This window comes from Aulostomus chinensis, chromosome 17 (genome assembly GCF_037954235.1).
Source record: "Aulostomus chinensis isolate RoL2024-O1b breed Wild chromosome 17, RoL_Achi_v1.0, whole genome shotgun sequence".
Taxonomy (NCBI): domain Eukaryota; kingdom Metazoa; phylum Chordata; class Actinopteri; order Syngnathiformes; family Aulostomidae; genus Aulostomus; species Aulostomus chinensis.
The window spans coordinates 6,964,655-6,984,875 of record NC_141336.1 but is presented as its reverse complement, the minus strand read 5'-3'; the positions used below and the strand labels follow the sequence as shown (position 1 = coordinate 6,984,875).

The following is a 20,221-nucleotide window of genomic DNA, read 5'->3' as shown; positions in this document are numbered from 1 at the left end:
TTAGTCCAGCATTTTTCTGTTGTTATTCCAGGAAATCTCATAAAAATAATAAACTCTTACGTATTATCTTTAAATACATTGTGAATAAAATGGGCAGATTTGACTTATGTGCCTTCGTGTATTTGCATTAAACTACCATTTTAATTTGTCAGTAGGTGGCGGTAGTGACTCCTTTCCGTATCAGCTCACTTCCGGGACGTCAAACTGAAGTCGTAAAAGAAGACAGTATCCGTTTTCAGGTTGTTAATGCTGCATCGATCTGACTAGCATGTCATTGTAACTGAGGTTTTTATGTAATGAACATGAATAAACTAAATCATTCACCGGATGTTGACCCGTATGAAATCGAGGAACCAAGTGACGAGGAAAGAGCGTCCAGCAGGTGAGAGAGGCTAAGAAATGTTACCTTTAAAACGATAAAGCTTTAGCACTCTCAGGCTGATGCGTGGCTTGCTAGCTGTGTTAACATGTAAACAAAGTATAAGTCCGTAGACGGACGACCTGTATCTGTGAACTATTTGTTATTGAATTGTTGCATCTGTTCAGTTGATGATAAAGCATTTTTCTCTCAATGCTACTGCCTCTGTTCTGGGGTTTAAATTTGTATTGCTCTTATCAATCAAGGTGCATTTGGGGTTAAGGCTAAAATTGAAAAAACAATGAAAAAGTGAGAGTCATTGGTTTTATTTTGCAATCTATGGTCTATCAAAGTAAATTTCAGGCGATATTTACAGATATCGATATGAATTTAAAGTTTATTCGATTTTCACATTCACACTTTGCAAATACTGAAAAGGCATATTGTATGTATTCCCAAAACATCTAATAAGGCACATTAATCATAACTGCTTTGATTCCTCATCATAAACAGCAAAGGATAGGTATAAAAGAGAAGACTTGAGCAAAACGGGGCCAATTAAAATACTGGCCATCGGAATGATAATAATAAAGTTTATAAAAATGACAATACTAATATTATCTCCTGCTTCAATTTGTTAGTTCTGGTTGATCTAATCCACATACAGAATAACACACAGAAAAAATGTAGTTGAAAGTTTCAAAGCTAGAATACAGTTCAATTTCCCTTTTAATTCCCCCCTCTTGAATTGTGATTTTAAAACAATGAACATTTGAAATATTCTATTTTAAGAATATCTATCTTCAACTTAGTGTGGCTACATCTATATGTCATGAATCAAATAAAACAAAGCTCATACTGGGCTCCCTTAAAATACTATGAACCTCTAAAAAAAAGAGTAATTCTTGTTTGTCAGTGGACAGTCGCCAACATTCATACAGCGTCTATTTAGAATGATGTTCTCTACTTGGCTCCAGTCCTGTCCATTAACCAGCAGGAAAACCATTCTCTAAGATGGAGACTGGCAGTGATCTGGATTGAGAAAATGTGAAATTCTGATTCCAATTTTTTTTAAAGGGAACCTGTGTGTGTTTGTGTATCAAACTTTACGGTTGGAACTAATTAACACTGGGGTGAAGTAAAAGCTTCTTTGACTGTGTTTCAGTTCAGAAGATGAACTGGATGTGCTGCTGAACGGGACTCCAGACCAGAAGAAAAAGCTGATCAGAGAGTATCTGACAGGGGAGAGTGAATCGTCCAGTGAGGATGACTTTGAGAAGGAGATGGAGGCGGAGCTCAACTCCACGCTCAGATCAATGGAAGAAACCTGGGGAAAGTCGACAGCAGGTGACTTGGTCATTCGCACCTTTGCCACTTCAGTGTAGTTTCAAATTAGCCCACAGCGCTCCTTTCTGCCAGAAGATGGAGGAAGCATAAAGCTGTATTGTGTAATCCATGGCTCCATCTTCTGGAATTAAAAGTAGTCCCAGCGACATCAATGTATGTTCTTGTTGTGTTTCCACCGGCCAGAGATCAAGTGTGGTGTATCTCAATATAACAGCTTCTAGGGGCGTAACGAGTCATCTACTACATCAATGTATCAATTTATATTCCTATGATTCAACTACATTGATCTATGATTGGCAAGTTGGCTTTCTGGACGATATATATCGATCTAACATTGTTTTAAAATGTAATCAATCAATTGTATCTATACTAGGAAATAATACACTAGATTCAAGCACGGCAGAATTTATATAAATATATTTTTTAGAACTTTGAATGATAAAGATGTAAGATGTTAAACATCTGCCTGTTGGTGAAATCATCACCACGCACCAGCAGCGCAAATTTCAGAACAACAAAACGTAGCATGGTGGATGAAGCCGGTGAGCAAGAAATTATCAAGCCACAATTGCGGTCCAGCGTGTGGAAACGCTTTGGCTCTGCAAAGACGGAGCTGTTCTAAATAAATGGCTTGCTGTTTGTAGGATATGTAAAAGCAAAAGTAGCAGGTAACCTACTGTTAAATCAACCTGAAGAAATATTGGTTGTACTTTAATTTTGATATTGAATATTGTATTATTTTTATGTTTAAAATCAAAGGCAAAAGTAGCAAGGAATCCTACTGTTAAACCATCCTGAAGAGATGTCGGTTGCATTTTTAAATTTGACTTTAAATAGTATTATTTTGATGTTTCAAGACAAAATCAGAAGTAGCAGGTAAACCTACTGTTGAAATGTTGGTTGCACTCACTGTACTTGTACTGAAAATATATTGAAAATGAGAGCAGAAAAGGTTAACCTCCTGTTAATTCAACCTGATGTGTTGGTGTACTTTACGCAAATAAAACATGACTGCGTTTGCCAGTAATTGTTGTTTATTTGTTGCAGTGTCAGAATTTAGTGAGGGCCACAGGCCATTTGGCCCCCAAAATAGCAGAGAATGCCCTCAAAAAACACACTTCGGGGGTTTTTGCCAACGACTCATTATTTTCAAGGTGTTATTAACAAGGTTGCACTGATTATGTGAACACGAGGGTGCGTGCCCCCCCCTCACACAGGCAACGCTCCTCAATTAATATCCTCCCTGAAGCTGCGGTAGATCACGGATCACTACTTGGTTAAGCCAGTTACCACCCACTCACCAAAGGGAACCAGTCCTCCAGATCCTCCCAAAACTCTCGCAAAAATGTTGCCAAAGAGATGGACCCAACCAGCAACGATTTTGAACAGGAAACTAGACTGGCCCACATCGACGTCTTATGTAGTCTGGTACAATGCAGCTGCCTGAGTGAGTGCAACATTACTTTGAGGTACTGCAACGTTACATCATGAATGGTGCTTATCCTAACTTTCTTCAGCTTGCTAAAAAATTGATGTCATGCTCAACTAATATCAGTGAAGCGTAACAGACACAACGAGGCGTGCCATGGGAAATGGCACACATTAAGTAATCGGCTGGCTGATTTTAATTGATGGGTCCTTAAAGATAACCAAACAAAAAAATGTCCATGTCACCCAATCATTTTAAAAATACCCCCATTTGGGGGCCATAATTGCCACAAATATTTTCTTGATTTTTTTTACCCTGACTTGTTGTTTGTTTATATCCATAATTAATTTATGCCTGATTCCCTTTCAAGAAACAAGGGGAATCTAGGAAACATCAGTTGCAGTGTCCAGTATCCAGATATTTATTTCACAGTCACACTGGAAGAATTTTTGGCTAAAAAGTTACAGAATCAATTTCAAGTCACGGAATCATTTTGGATTGATCATTCTTATTCAACCAATATCAACCTTGAAGCTTATCGGAAACCACGAATCGTGACACAACTCGAATCGATTTTAAAATGCATCATTACACCCCTAACAGTTTCCTATTATCTATATGTTGTCACAGACACAAAATAATGCATAAAGGTTAGACATTATAGCCAAAGATCACACTAATAAACACTAATGAATCACACTAGTTAATACCAATGCACCAATCAGTATTTTTTCATGTTAAGAATTACAAGATTTTACATGTTTCCTACTAAATGCACGTAATTCCTTCTATATCCAAGTGGGTTTGCTGTTTAATCCACACGTTTCCTGTTAAGTGTGTATATTTGCTTTGTGTTTCTGTTCATTAGGAACCTCTGGAGCTGGAAGTGGTCCTGGACCATCAAACCCTCCAATGTATGATAAGGTCTACTTTGACTCTGAGTCCGATGAGGAAGACACACCAGGTGAGTGGAGTTTGCTTTTCTTCAATCAGAAGTGGACAGACTCATCACCTTCTGAATGACACAACTGTTACATTGAGAAGCATCACTCGTGTGTTCGATTGCGGATTCTTCTGCAGGAAGCTCAACCAGACAGAGGTGGAGACAGCGGATCATCCCAACCAATGATGACCTGCTGTACGACCCAGATGCAGACGACAGGGACCAGGCCTGGGTGGACGCCAGGAGGATGAGGTAATACAATATGTTAATTAATCATCCAGGAAGAACAAAAACTACATTTTTACTTGTCATGCAGAATCTTGTCCTCTCCAGCTATAGGAACAGAAAGCGTCCAGGAGCACCGTTCCAGTTGCAGCAGCGTAAACCTCAGAGTTTACCAAACAGCGATGCTGTTCTCAACTGTCCTGCCTGCATGACAACACTTTGCCTTGACTGTCAGAGGTGAGATGTCACTGCCACATACAAAACAAAAATTAGGGTTTTATGTTGGACACCACATAAGAATTATGTTTTTTGAATAGATTAATAAGTTGTCTTTTTTGTCAATGTTGTTAAAAACATGATATCAACAAGAAACAAAATTTTAGATCAGCATTTAGAGAACCGCAACACCCAGTTGACAGCTCACCAACATACTAGTGTTGATTCAGTGACTCAGTTGTCAGATCAGATAACATGAAGTCAGGTTTGAATCAGGATCCTGAATCCTGCAGTTAGGTATTTATACAAAGTCTTGAAACTCTGGAAACTGTTGATCAGTATGTTTTCATTATTTGAAACTGTGTAATTTTAATCTTGTGTTTAAACTCAGTTGATCATGTGAATTAAAGTTCACCAGAAAATTAAAATGCAGTCACCATCTACTCACCATCATGCCAATGGAAGGTTGGGTGAAGGTTTTCTAGTCCACCGAACACTGCTGGAGTTTCACAGGAAAAAGGCATTGAAGTAATCTCCCAAATAATTGTAGTGAATGTTGACCCACTTTTAAAAAACAAAAAATACTTAATCAAACCTGAATACCTCCATGTTGCTCTTTTGAAGTAATCTAAGTGTCCTGAAGCCACAATATGCTAAGTTGTTTTGAAAAACATCACTGTTGTAAGGGTTTTAGCCTCTTGAGCTGGAGCATATCAAATGTAGTGTCTTTCAAATGGATGCAGTTGCTCAGTGTATATCCGTGACCATCCCAACTGAATATCATCAATAGCCAATGAAGACAGAGGCACCTGTAACCTATCCTGAGCATTGGCTCCAGTATCAAATGTGAACGAATGTATTTGATTCACTCAGTTGTATGACACTAACTGTGCTAGCATCATAAGTAGTAAGGTTTGCACTGCTAACATTAATGCTCTGTCTGTAAAATATTTCACTTGCAGCCTCAGAGTTGATAGTTTCAACAGTCTGGACCAGGGCACAACTGATTAATCATCTAGCCGAAAAAAAATTGGCCAACATTAGCCTATCTCAAATATATCAGTTTTGGCGAGGGATTAATCGGCGGAAACTAGCTGCAGCTGACAACAATTTATTGGTGCTGATGTCAATTTGGTAAATAACTAGAATGTATCTGAACTAAAGATGTGATGTCTTGGTTGTCCAATCAGGCATGAAAAGTATCGAACGCAGTACCGAGCCATGTTTGTCATGAACTGCGCTGTGAAGAAAGAGGAGGTGCTGCGCTACAAAGACAAGAGGCCGAATAAAACGGGGAACAACAAAAGGAGGAAGGGAACGGTGAAGGGTGATGTGCCCAAACCAACTCCCTCAGGAATGGATGCTGATGAGGTTTACCACCCAGTGCAGTGCTCAGAATGCTCTACAGAGGTTGCAGTGTTTGATAAAGATGAGGTGTATCACTTCTTCAACATCCTGGCCAGCCACTGCTGAGACAGAGTGCCATTTTGGTTTGACCTTGACTTGTAACCTTGGAGTGGTGTTTTATCAGCTGCAGTATGTACAGGTTACAATCAGCCTGGTAACACAAATCCCTGTGCTACCTGCTTGTTAAGGAGGAAGTAATCCATGTTGGAGAGGCATTGGAGGGTTTGCAACATGTTATCACACTGATGTATTTTGAGTATCTGCCAAAAACTAGACCCTGAAAAGTTGCCTGTTGCAGCTCTGGTGGTTCAAATAAAGAGCCTGACTGATGCTGGATTTCTCACATGGATCCTAATATTCAAGGTTATGTGGTTCTGTGTTTTGTTCAGACATACTTGAAGTCAATTTTTGCTTTAGGTTGATTTAGAACACAGGAGTGAGAAAGACGCTGACACCGCTGCATAGGTACCGTATGTTGTTCCTTTCCGTCCTCCTTTGTGACTAAAATAACAACATCCCTGCCTGTTACCCTTACCCACAGAAGTCACAGAAATATCTGAAAAAACAAACTGATGTGTCTGGGTCCATGAAAATTAGCTTTGTGTTTGTTCTTGATATGTTAAACTTTTTTGAAAACATGTTTTTAAAGAATCCCTTGAATATGTCTTGGAAATATTACCTAATTGTCTATTTTTATTTCTATAGTCAGCAGTACAAAGTATAAATAGTTCTCTATCATCACAAACATGTCTTTTCTTCACAGAAATGTTACTCATTCAGCAAGATAAGTGTACCCTGGTACTGATATAGCTGCAGTCAGCTAATATCTGCCCATCTTAATTTTATCTCAGTTACACTTACTTTCTTGTCATTGTGTTCTGCCTGAAAGTGTTGATCTGTAGTTCCACACAGTTGAGTTTGTTTGTATAAAACAGAAGAAGTTATAGTCTGATTTATTTACTGGAGTTTTTTTGTTTCTCTTTTAAAGGCACAGGGTGTCCTTTTATTTTGACACTTTTGACTGATGGCAAAGTCTTGAAGGAATATGCACTTATATGAATATGTACTTTTTTGGCCTTGGATTAGTTCCTTGACTAAGAATGTTAAAAACAAATGTTAACACAGTGGATTACTGAGAAATTACAGACTGTAATCATCACCCTTAAAGGGATAGTATGGTTATTTCAAAGTGGGGATGTATGAGACACTGACAAAAAGAGGCATTTTGAAGTAGAGAATAAAACTCAAATTTCCATCACAAACAAAAAAGAAGTATAGACGCTCATAAGTCTTTTAATGGTACACTTTGAAACATTGTTGCAATATTGTCTGGTATGCTCATACCAAATAGTTGGGGCCACAGTGTATGGATGATTTGAGCAATACATTTTAAGAGAAACCTCTAGTCCGTAACAAAATACTTGTCAGGCAATGACCAGAGTGTAGGGAGTTAGATTTTATCTTGAAAACCAGGATGTTGTAACTCTCAGGTCTGCGTGAGAACTGCAGCATCATACGCAGAGCGCTTATTGGCTAGACATGAAGACCTGCTGATTCAACGTCACGAGGCATCAGGAAATACCCTCCAGCGAATCACTTCGAAGGGAAAATACAGTAACGGCGGAGTATAAAATTGTCTACCCAAAGTAAGACCATGGCGCTGGGGGACTGCTGGAAACACTTGTCCTGGTTTTACTATCAGTATCTTCTGGTGACAGCGCTGTACATGCTGGAGCCCTGGGAGCGGACCGTGTTCAGTATCCTTTTCCGTGTTACATAGCGCCATGCTACCAAGCAAGCTAAATGCTAACCGTAGCTCCAGCGTCAGCACAGTTGAACACGCTGTCGATGTAAGGCGTTTACCGGTTGCTTTCCGTGGTATGCGATGGAATATGATTTTAGTCATTTTATAAAATGATATGCGTTCTGGGGAAAAAAAAAAGTCTTGTAGTGAATTATGTGTCAGTTCTGTGTCCGTGGAAATTAAACTTCAGGCTCGTCACCAGTCGATATCGAGTTGCAGACGTTTTTCTATTAAAAACTAATGAGCCGTTTATGCATACAGAATGCCAGAACAAGAAGACACCCACGTTGATTGTGAAGAGATCAGAAGATAATCTTCAGGGTGAACGCATCAGCCTAGAAATGCTAAGAGACGTTAAATGCACGAAACACGAAGCGGAGTTTCACACTGGTCGAAACCAAACTGCCAGCTCGTCTCTACCTTGTTTAGCGAGGGGAAAAAATGTGACTCTAAACTGATGCCGAGTAAGGTGTACTGCAGTGAACTTTTATAAAAGTTGAGTATTTTACGTTCCCGTGTTGTGCCGTCTAAGCTAATAAACTTTAAAACACGTAGAATTTTAAATGGATTCAATGCGCCGTTGACTTACAAAAGACTGGTCGATTTCAGCAGCCAGTGGAGCTTCTGGTTGTCAGTCAAGTGACTCACGTCTGTCTAAGCTTCTTATGCCCTATCTTAAGAGTTGTACTTCATTCATCAGTCATTAACAAAGAGTGATTAAGTATTTTATGTAGTTCATCCAATGACTTAAATTACTGGAACTGAATAATGAGAGTACATGTTGTTCTTGGCTGCATAAGGATCTGTAGTTAACAGTAAGCATCGCACTATGTACATAATTTTATCTGCTGATGGTCGGCATCACCTTCAGCATGTATTTTTAGGTGTGTGCTTCAGTCACCTTGTGTCCTGCTTTTTCCAATGGCATGTTGATTAAATCCAAATCAAGGATCACACCAGTTATGTTGTTATTTGCAATTTTGAAAAGTAAAACTAGATCTCCTGCTTGTAGGGGTTCACCATATTGGATGCTTTCCAAATAGTCTGCAGCAGATTTGTCATCAGCAATGATGATTAAAAGCTTGACCAGTTTTGCTCATCAGACCAATATATCAAAAATATTACCAATATATATCAGTGATGTGCTGATATTATTGTGCATCCCTATTAATACCCTAATTAGCATCACGATTCCTCAAAATCCCCTAAAGACATCTATTATCTAAAGCCCAAGTCCTGTTTCTGTTCAGAACAATGCTTTTTTTTTTTTCTACAACAAACTTTGAGCATCAAAATAATGGGATATAAAGGGCAGTAGGAATGAGGTTGTTTGTATTCTAGCAGGAATAAGCATTCATAGGTTCCTTCAGCCAAAGCCAGTGGGATCATTAATTTGAATTAATGCACTGTGGTTAGTTAATAGTTTCTCAGACTTGTATGTTTTGTTCAGCAAGATCACCTTTAAGACCTTTATGATAGTTGAAGCATAAATGCAAATTCATTGTTGTACAAAGCTAATGTTACTGTGAAGGAACTACAATGCAGATGCATTACTTCTTACTCTTCTAGGATTTGTACTTCTGTTTTTTTATCATTTTGACCTAGTCTTGTTTAGCCACTTGTAAGCAACCACTGTGGCACATAAATGCTTCGAAATGAATGCGTGTGGTATTCACTGACATTTTGTGCCATACAACAAAATGTAAAAAATAGTTCTGGCTCATGTACACCACACATCTTATTTCAGACATTCACCCAGAAACCCATTGACTTGGTGTCAGTTGGGTTTCAGGGGAACTGGCACATCAGCCTAATAGAAACAAGCTTTGGTATTCATATCCAAACTTCTCAGTTAGTTGAGGAAATTGATGACTGTTCATTCCATCTTAAGATGTTTCATATTCTAGCCACTTAACTCCTCTCTCCAAACTTCTTGTTGGCATTCACTTTTTTTACAGTCTCTCTCTTGTGTTTCTTGTTCATTTGTTACCACTTTAGCAGTGTGAGGAATACTGCTAATTCCAGTTTATCGAAAGCTAGCTTTCATCCGCTACAATGTTCATACAGTAACATGATAGTGCAGGAATGCAAAGGGAAGCTTCAGGATCGCCGTCAGAGAATATTTGGTGGCCATATTGTACATTTATATGTCCACCTGCCTGTGGCTTCTCTGATAGTGGACCAGTTTTGTGAAGAGTGATATCCTTACTGTCACAGAGTTCTTCCTTAACATCTCCTGTTCAGACTCCCTGCTGATCTCAGTGGCTGCAATGGCCATATACACCGGCTATGTCTATGTGCCACAGCACATTATGGCCATCCTGCACTACTTTGAGGTCGTCCAATGACACATTGACCCTGCCCCTGCATCTACTGGTCTGGTCTGTCATCTCCTGGGTTTTTCTTCAGCCTCACTGATGCACAACGTCAGTCCTTTACTCGTCCAAAGCAACTTCAATAAAAAAGATCAAAGCTGTGAACTGGTGCCAGACACCTTGTTAAATGACATCAATCCAGGGGACTGTTTCTTCTCGTCAGGGATGTTGGGACTATGAACCGCTTTAAGACCTTTGAGGTGGGGTATGTTTGGGTTCACATAGTATTGTTTTCATTTGGTGTGAAATAATGGATGTCTGGATGATTTCTTTTACCCATGACATCAAACTGCTGTTGTCTTGAGGACCTTTTCTCTTCCAGGAGGTGTCCAACAGCTGGTGGAATACAACCCCTTTAACTCCTTTTTGTGGGCCAAATGTGATTCAAACCTGCAAGGCCTGACTGGTTTGTAAATTGCAAACAACCTTGACACCATTCTGATTTTCCGTCCTGTTCAGCTTTCTCGCCCTTGTTCTGTAGTGACAGGCCAGCAGTCTGATATATAAGCCTGCAAACAGCAAAATGCCATTCATCACCACGCTGATGCCCACAGCAACATCATCAATGTCACACTACTGTTTCCTGTGTGAAGAAATATAGAGCTGAAAATGTTTAGACAGCTAACTATATAAATAAATACATGTATAGCAATGTATAATTTTAAGGTTGTCTGAATATCTACTGATTAATCTGCAGTGTGAGCCACAAACATCTGGAGATGGTGTTAAATATCAATTTTGCTGTAATGTAAGATGGAAAATACATCAGATGTTGAAACGATGGTTTAAAATCAGAGAGATCAATATCAGACTGCAGGATATTTTTGTCTTGAGGGTCAGATGAAGTGTCATCATACCTTAGGCCCTTTTCCCACTAGCTAAAAAAAACCCAAACCCTAACATCTGTCATGTGTCTTGCTTCTGATCTCAGTCCCACTAATGTTATCGAGTAAGGGCTGAATCATCAATGATATAAATGGAAGCAATGAATGGGCGTTTCCTCTGCAGGTAACTCATGTCATCTTAGCCACAGATTTAACCTGTTTGCGTTCAGGCGGTGACATGCTAACATTGGTCACTAGGTATTGAGTTTGAAAAACAACCTGGAGCAAAGGATTACAAAAAAAACCAACAAAACATTAACCACTAGTGCTGCACAGTTCAATAGCAAAATTTGAAATGCTGCTATTTTGTACAATATAATACACAAATTGTATCATGCTTTTATTTTGGTGGTTATCAAGTAAAATATTCACGTTTATTTTGACAAGTTTTTCTTATGTCAAACATACCAACTTAAACTACTAAAAGTATACAAAAAATGTGTTCAGTACTATTTTCAAAAGAACAGTTTTACTAAATACTTGTACTAAATTAAATAGATATTTATATATATTTAAAAAAGCTTTTATGACATCAAAGCCAGTTAGTTATAATTGCATGGGCCGACTTTGTGATTCAATGAATCGTGCAGCACTAGTAACCACAACAGCGCCAGTTCTGCCCTCCATGATGTTTTCTGCTATACTGCTTGTTTGCTATACTGCTTGTTTATATATGGTTGCTCTGTCGTGGTTCTCCTTTGAGGAAAGGTAGAGTTGTGATACTTGGCAAGTGCTCCCCTTCTGGCTGATGGCAGTATCATCCCTCTTGCCCTTGCCATGGTAGCATGCCATTATGTAAGATTACACTGACACTGTATCAAGGAACAAGTCTTAGGCGATGACAAACCAGGTATTTTCTGTCTGTGTCTTGTGGGGCGTCCCCAGCATTCTCTCGTAGTGTTGTCGAGGAACTAGAAAAATGTCAGTGTGATGTGACTGTGATGTTTCATCTGGGCTGAATTCAAGCAGCCGGATCCTCCATGGATCGATTAATTTATTATCAAAATAGTGGAACAGTTAAATGCTGATTGATCAGTTGACTAAACCTCTTCTTACAATAATGCAAGAACTATGTTATTCTTGGTTTATGCACATGCCTCTGTATTTCATGTCTAAACTGTTAATTGTTGCACACATTCAGTATCTCCAGCTGAAGGATTTTTCCTGTAATTTAATCTTCATTTGTATATTTTAAACTCCAGGGAGATCTGAGCTCAGATTAAGATCCTCCATGGTTGATTTTAGCCACTGAGTAAAAGATTAATTTTTCTCAGACCACTTCTTGATCATCCTGAGCTTCAAGCATCTAATAAACATGAAACCACAGCTTCTCTCCCTGTGGGTTATATGAATATTCCACCAACACCAGAGCTTTGACTCAGGGTCCAATGACGTGCTTTTAATGCATCCCTATATGGAAGCAAATGGTGAATGTTGTCTTGTTGAAGTTCCTCAAGAGAAGTGAATGAAAACTGGGTTGAAAATATCTAATTTGAATTTAAATTTCCTTCTTTCATATTAAACTGTTTCCAATTTTTTTATTGTGGAATTTTCTGACATGCTACTGATATCCCTTGAAAAATTATATTTTACCTGCAAAGTTGTGTATTTTAACAGATGTGTGTATATAATCTTGTATACATATTTGTAAAGTTTTGTAGTTGAATGTGTTGGTGCATCTAGACTTTTTGTGGTTTTTGTGAGCTACTGATGATAAATGCAATTCGTTTAACAGAAATCATTAAAGGGATATTTCATTCATCTCTCCTTGACCTACTTGTGTTTCCTTTCTGGTTTTGTCATGAACATGTCATCGCATCTCCAGATATTTTGAATCAGAGAAAAGTTGCGAGTCAGAGATCAGGAGACAGTGCAATTTTGTCAAGTGATGCATCACCTGAAAAGTGAATGTTAACTTTCTAGTACTTAAAACAGGTGTCAGCTGTTGTTTGTTTTGTCATTGCTGCTTCACTTTGTGAAGCAGATGTTTTCAGACAACTTTGCTGTTGTTTGTAGTTGGTGGCTATGGATGGATTCCTTACATTAGCGAACAGAAACACAATACAGAGATGTCTGTTTTAGTGGAAATAAGGGTCTGTTGACATGTTTCATTAGTAGTGTAAAATGAGATTTACTTTTGTGAGGACATACTCAGAAGATTGCCTTATTCTGCATTGTCCTTTATTTTGATTCTACTGTTTAAGTTTCATCTGGAACTATTTAATATGGTGCACTTTACGTGCAGGTACGTAAGATGTGAGTTGTCAGGGTTCAGTTGTCCTACGCCTCTTTTTTTCGGACATTAAAGTGGATTCAGTTGCACCAGAGAAGTTGTCCCTGTGCTCTTGCTTCACCTACAGCCCTCTGATAGTCTAAGTAACATAAGGCAATGGTTGAAACATCCCAAACCCGGTCTTATACTGGTGACAGCGGGTTTGTGGTCTGCTAATTTTTGCAGAGTTTTGAGTTGTGCCAGAGATTAACAACTGACAGCCTGCACGATGATGACACCAATCCACCCCCCCCCCCCCCCCGGTCTGCTTCAAGCTAGTGACTCGGTCAGTGTGCTAGTGGATTGAAACGGATTCTGATGGACATTAATTCTTCAAGGTAACAGAGAAGCAACATAAAAGTGATTTACAGAGACCTACAAAGACCCCCACCAATGAAATGCTGTCATGCAGTACCTTGGACCCTCCCTTTTCACAGTTTTCCCCACCCCTTGATCAAATGAGGTATGGCTACGGATGACAGACGGTTCTTTGCATTATTCCCACTTTTCCCATGGTTTTCCCCACCCCTTCTCCTCTCCACCTTACCACTGTTACTGGTGCAGCTGTTGTTGCAGCTGCGCAGGTGTGACTTCACATAGTCTAAACAGCTACGAATCTAGACTACACTGGCACTGTGAGTATCAGCTTCACTATCAGTAACTGTTCTGACCACATATTTATGATTATATCAGCTCCCCAGACTCATTCCCAGACCCAGGCCAAGGCCCTGGGGTCATACTAGCTGTTGACCTTACACACTGGTTCAGACCTTGGGGTAGTATCTGATGTTGTGGGCTTTAAAACGTTCTTGTTTTTAACGTACAATTAAAACTCTCCCCACCAAGGCCTTTAAGTCGCTCACTGTGGCAAAATGAATAATACACAGCAAAATCAGCATACCCAAATTAACGCTCTCAGATTTGATTTCAACACTTTTAGAGTGTATATGGGTCCACACCACAAAGAGTTAATTTAACTCTTTTTGTAGAGTTAGTACCTTAACACTAATTCAGTGTTATTATTTACTCTTTTTGGAGTTAAAATTTAACTCTTTTTAACACTAACCAGTGTTACTTTATCTCAACACTTTTATGCAGTGTTAAACATGAACTCTTTCTGAAATGTTGATGAACTATACAACTGTTACAAGTCATCTTAACACTGTAAGGTGTAAAATCACCTCAGAAAATACATGGGAAATAAGGTTTGAAAAAAATAGTGACATCATGTTTAGTTCAAACATTTATTTAAAAATGCACCACAAATGCACATTTTAAAACCATTTCAAAACATGTGACAATAGGAAACAATGTATGCTCTATAACTTTCATTAGTGTATTGCTTGTCAAAGGGTTTAAAATAGATGAGTTGGTCAATGCAAATCAGAGAATATTCAGTATTTTGCTCCTTTATGCAGCATGCATGAAAATGTTCATCAAAGTACATGGTTTCAACAGTAAAACCTATTATGAAAGCACGCTGTTCATGTGTTATGATAGTGCAGATTTTCTTGAACACAGGTAGGTCATGGGATGTTCCTGTGCATGCAAATGGGTGGCATGGCTCAGGGGTAGAGGGGCCATCTAGCAATCAAAGGGTCGCTGGTTCGATCCTCAACCCCGGTGACCATGACGAAGTGTCCTTGAGCAAGATCCTGAACCCATAATTGCTCCTGATGAGTAGGTTGGCGCCTTGCATTGTAGCCTCCACCATCAGTGTGTGAATGGGTGAATGAGATGACCCTTTAAAGCGCTTTGAGTGCCGCTAAGGTAGAAAAGCGCTATATAAAATTGAGTCCATTTACAAACAGATCAATCTGGTTCTCAGTACCATAATTTCTGACCCAACTTGTAACTGAAACATCTGAAAATGTGTCTAAATGCAATGTCTGACAAAGTAGTTCTCCACCTTTCAAGCTATCAATTGTTTTTATTTTCAAAGGACCAAACTCAAATCTCTTAAAATAATAATTTCCATAGTAAAAAGCCGGTTGATGCTGGTGTTGCTTGACTAGAGATTTCGTGAAATTTTTGAAATTTTTTGCAGACTTTTTAAAAAAATAGTGTTTTGCTTCGAATCGCAAACACCACACATGGATAAGAGGGCCAATCTTTTTAATACATCTTGGGTAGTGGATCATTAGGTGGTGTTTCGGAATCAATTTTTTATCAGGGAACAAAATTTTGAACATGTTATGGTGGTCACAGATCAAATGTTTCAGGTAACATACCATGCCATCAGTAAGAATGGGGGAAAAGATTATATCAACTATCTGTAACAGAAGAAGCAAAAAGTTCCAGTTATTATTATCCCTTTCAACCATATCACCGAAGATCAGTGGAGTATTGCGGAGAATGCACAATGACTGAATAGCATTTAACCCCAATTGCTTACTTTTATCATCTATTTTTAACCCACTAGGTTTGTTTTTACGTTAAAAGTAACCATAATTAAAACTATGTATCCTGTCTAACAGTGTGTTCATAGAGGTGTAACCATTGTGAATCAGGTACTGAAAAAACAGCTTCAACTCATACTGTACGACACCCTCTAACAAATCATGCATTATATTGACAACATAATTGTCAGTACTATGAAAATACTGTAATGAATTGAGCACACAAGATTTTTTAACACCATAAACGGGATTTCTCTAGGAGGCTGGCTCCTTGATGTAGTTCAAATGACAAAAAGATATATTTTAGTATATTCAACATCAACAACAATAAAATGAGCAGATCCCTCTTACATCCTACATCAACTTGTATCTCATACTTCTTATTTAAAACTGCAACTTTACACACAAGACGATGATTCTGATTTTGGTTATACAAGAAAAACATGGTACACACCTTTAAAAATCTGAGAAGATGGTGGGCTGCCTGTGCTGAGCTTATCTTGGCTGTTTTCTTCTGACCTCTTGATGTAGGGGGCAGGAGGTGCAACAGCAACAAGAGAGCTGATATATCACCATCCCAGCCTTGAGACAGAAGAAGAAAAAGAATTGGAAAACAATTATTACTTATTTCTTAATACAGCTGCCATTAACTTAAAACAAAATACTTCAGATCAGAAAGATTACATTACTAACACTAAAATTATTAAGTTCAAACTGTGTTAAATAGCTGTCAGTTCAACTTAGTCATTTTGCAGTCCGTTTTTAAATGACCATATTCAAGGACAGCTAATTTATTTTTATTTTACTGCATGCATATTGAAATGAATTAAAACAAACAACTGGATATATTTTGGATACAGGTAAATTGTCCATATTTAGCATAGTCATTGTCCATCTCAGGGTCAAAAGCTGCCCGTAGCTCCTCAACATAAAGACTCGGGCTTTCTGCAATTACTTTGGACTTGAAATATGAAAGCCCTTTTGCAAGGAACTTTCCAGATACTTCTTCTCCAAACATCATTGAGAAATCCTGTTCAATCTTAAAACTAAGACAAAATACACAGTTTACTTGAATTTAGAAGGATTTAGCCTTCAAATATGTATTATGTTATTGAATAATCTATGGATGTCCTTACCAATCCAGGTATGTCAAGAAAACGAGGGAACACATCCAAGAGTGCTGTGTCCTGGTCATGAACCAGTTTCTGTCTGTATTCGAAGGTGGCTCTCATCTTCTCTTTGACCACAGATTTGTCTGGTGAGTGTCTGATAACTGAGAGGGCCTCTCTACACTCCTCCCCAAGGAGCTGTCCACTAATCAAGAGCGATTCTCATTGGGCTGTCCCAGACATTAGACCTTGAATGCCCATGGTAGCCATCATAGGTGTTGCGTTGGACTGTCTTGAGTCGCCAAGCAAGATAGCCCGTATTTGCCTCAGGATCATAGGAATGTTCCTGCTCACACATACACACCGCATCAAAACATGATCACAGCCATCACAAATCCATCCATCGTCATCTTCCGCTTATTCCTACACATTAAGGGTCGCGGGGGGGGCTGGAGCCTATCCCAGCGTCAACGGGCGAGAGGCGGGGTACACCCTGGACAGGTCGCCAGTCCATCGCAGGGCCGACATAGAGAGACGAACAACCATTCACACTCACATTCATACCTACGGTCAATTTAGAGTATTCAATCAGCCTAGTCCCCAATTGCATGTCTTTGGACTGTGGGAGGAAGCCAGAGTACCCGGAGAGAACCCACGCAGACACGGGGAGAACATGCAAACTCCACACAGAAAGATCCCGTGCCCGAGCCGGGACTCGAACCCGGAACCTTTTTGCTGTGAGGCCACAGTGCTAACCACTGCACCACCGTGCAGCCCGTCATCACAAATATAAGGCATAAATATAGACCAATGACAGAAGTACAACAACTGTTTTTGGATGTAAAAGACACATTAAAGCTTACATATCCATTCTTTGAGTATGGATCCTGGAGATATGGAAAAAGGGTCACAATTCCCAATGCATAACTGGTACTCACACTTGTGGGTGGAATCCTCCTTTTGAAACAAAATAATTATTACACTTGTGTCTAATCAGCATGTTTTCCTCATTTGAAGCGATTTCTTACACATATGATTCTGTCATTTCTGCAACTAGAATGGGATCAACTGTCTCCGTGTTGCATCTGACAGCGTCTTAGTTTTGTCATACTCGCCGAAGATTTCTTCACCCTTCGGATCGGACCTCAATACAGTATCAACCTTCCGTAAAATAAGAAGTGTTTTTTTTTCAAACCATTAACTTCAGGTTTTAGCAAATTACATTAAATTTGGGCAGTAAGCTTTGTCTGATTTATGTTAGTTTGACATACTACAAGAAACTGGAGTTGCATAATAACAGTTCACATGCTACTATTCTGATAAATTAATACATCTGTAGACAGTTTCCAGGTTTACTTGTCTAGCTTCATCGCAATCCAGCTCTGTTGTGCCTCTCTTCCGCTTAACTGTTGATGGGAGGATTATAGTGGAATCTGGTGAAACAGAAGAAGCTGGTGATGCTGAGGGGTCTGGCAGTGAAGCTGATGATGGTGCGGGGTCTGGCAATACTGATGAATGCGATTCATCTTCCACCAAATGAATGGCAATACCTAAAGATTGGTCAAAAGAGGAATGAAAACACCATACATACACACGTAAATTGATCAGTGGAATCAACTTTTTTCATGTTAATTACCACACTGAGTAAACTGAGGTTTCAGTCATCAACCTCATGGAAGATGCATTAAACTGGTGTGGTAACTTATTTAAAACTACTCCCTCAAACTAATTTTCTATGATGAAGTATTACTTGAAAATGAGGAGAAACAAAGACCAATTTACTCAGCCTTGGTATCAGGCTCCAGCTCCAGCTTTAATATTAAAATCCATGCTCATATAAATTAAAAGACAAAAATGAAACTGATGTTGTATATGACAATGAAACTGCACTGTTTATTAAATCTTTAATCATTTTTGAACAATAAGTCAAAGTGTCTTGTTTTTTTCTCCTATTCAAGCTAGCAGTTGTGCCATTTTAATGATGCCATCAGTGCGATAGTAGCCCTTACAGAAGCTTTCTTACAGTGCCTGGAACTCCGGTGTCTTTTCGGGGACTTTAAACATGAAATCCATATCAACAGATCTGATGTGGAATGTCTTTTTATCCATATTGAATCCATTGCCCATCATTTATTGTCACTAGCTTTTATGCTAACAGTCATATTTGTTTTCCCAGAATGCTTTGCAAGAGGTTGTCTTTTCCAACAAAGCAGGCTACTCCATCTACAGCAAAGGGCCAAACACGATGGAGGTAGGCAGAGAATCATGGCAAATGCAGTTTTTCTTGTATCGTGTACACAAGATGAAATAATAGGAAAGGAAATCTAGGAAATAGGAAATCTTACAAATAATAAGTAGATTTTGTCTTGCACACACATTGTATGGCGTGCATAAAGAGTGCATATATCATGCTTGTTGATATCTAATTGTTTTTTAGTGGGTTTTTTTACTCTTTTGGCCAGGGTTCATGTGCACTGCATACAGACCAGGCAGGTCACTCAGTCCATTCCCACTCACAGTTAAGTTCCCAAGAGAGAGGTTTATACAAAAAAAAGCTATTACTGCTGACTGTGTGCTAGAATTTAAATTCTTTGAGTGTCTCTAGTCTTTATTTTCTCATAACTATTTGTGCTTAAGTGACATTACTGCAGCACAAATATTCTGAAAGGCCAGGTTGTCTTGAACGAAAGGGTGTTTGCAGCTTAACTGTGAATCACAGGTTTGATGTTTTACAAGCTTTTGTAGACCATAAATCCAGGCTAGACAAAGACAAAATGGTTAAAAATAGCTTAAGGCTTTGAGGGTTGGGTAACAAGCATTCATGTATGTATGTATGTATGTATACACACACACACATATACATATATGTGTCCAACGATCTATCTTCTCTAGTCTTATGTGTTACAAGGAGGTGCTTATGTGATCGCTTCTGCATGCAAGTGTGTATTTTTGATCTTCGTGGTTTTTTTTTTTGCAGATTCTTCCGTCTGACCGCGTGCCAGCACCATCTGTTCCCATTGTAGACTTCTTGTTGCATCTGTGAGGACAAAAACCCCTCTTTTCCCTGATTCATGACCTTGCTCTAATCTACTTCTGACTCCCATAGAGATTCTGTGGACTCTGTTCCGACCTGATTAGCTTGAGGAAGTGATGCTAGCTATAAGCTACACTCCTGCTATTCCCTGTTGTGACCTTTTCACCTGTGTCCACTCTTATACAGTCTGGTCTGTGCTTCACTGCCTTGTGTTTCCTGCACTCTATTCTAAGTAACTATATGTATAAATTTAACTACAGTTTAAGCAAATATATATGTGTGGATTAATCTACATCTAAAGCAAATATATGAATACATTTATCTACATTTCCCCCTGTTGAGCACTACTAAGTGCTCACTTTTTCAGCTGGATAAATTTATAGCTGATCATCCAATTGTGGGGTCTCATCAGTGTACTC

At 38.9% G+C, this 20,221-nt stretch overlaps 2 protein-coding genes across 3 annotated transcripts; both read left to right on the top strand.

Moving 5' to 3' along the window:
- The first annotated feature begins 209 nt into the window (after positions 1-209).
- Positions 210-7,187, top strand: eapp (e2f-associated phosphoprotein). Its single transcript, XM_086182815.1, has 6 exons — positions 210-382; positions 1,524-1,705; positions 4,003-4,098; positions 4,215-4,329; positions 4,411-4,539; positions 5,709-7,187. Exons 1-6 carry the CDS (start codon positions 297-299, stop codon positions 5,989-5,991), a joined length of 891 nt encoding a protein of 296 aa, XP_086038941.1. The 5' UTR covers positions 210-296; the 3' UTR covers positions 5,992-7,187.
- A 161-nt stretch (positions 7,188-7,348) lies between these two features.
- Positions 7,349-12,805, top strand: sptssa (serine palmitoyltransferase, small subunit A). 2 transcript variants are annotated; one of them, XR_015109794.1, is made up of 3 exons: positions 7,349-7,682; positions 9,974-10,304; positions 10,427-12,805. XR_015109794.1 is itself a non-coding variant. In XM_086182816.1 (2 exons), the coding sequence occupies exons 1-2, from the start codon at positions 7,580-7,582 to the stop codon at positions 10,075-10,077; spliced, it is 207 nt and encodes a 68-aa protein (XP_086038942.1). In that variant the 5' UTR covers positions 7,349-7,579; the 3' UTR covers positions 10,078-12,800. The 2 variants fall into 2 exon arrangements, 1 of the variants encoding a protein (XP_086038942.1); XM_086182816.1 differs by having other exon boundaries at positions 9,974-12,800.
- The last annotated feature ends 7,416 nt before the right edge of the window (positions 12,806-20,221 follow it).

Coding starts and splice junctions, on each gene's coding strand:
- eapp (XM_086182815.1), top strand. CDS start 297: ATGAACATGAATAAACTAAATCATTCACCGGATGTTGACCCGTATGAA. Junction 383..1,523: donor GAGGAAAGAGCGTCCAGCAG/GTGAGAGAGGCT, acceptor ACTGTGTTTCAG/TTCAGAAGATGAACTGGATG. Junction 4,540..5,708: donor CTTTGCCTTGACTGTCAGAG/GTGAGATGTCAC, acceptor TTGTCCAATCAG/GCATGAAAAGTATCGAACGC.
- sptssa (XM_086182816.1), top strand. CDS start 7,580: ATGGCGCTGGGGGACTGCTGGAAACACTTGTCCTGGTTTTACTATCAG. Junction 7,683..9,973: donor CTGGGAGCGGACCGTGTTCA/GTATCCTTTTCC, acceptor TCTCCTGTTCAG/ACTCCCTGCTGATCTCAGTG.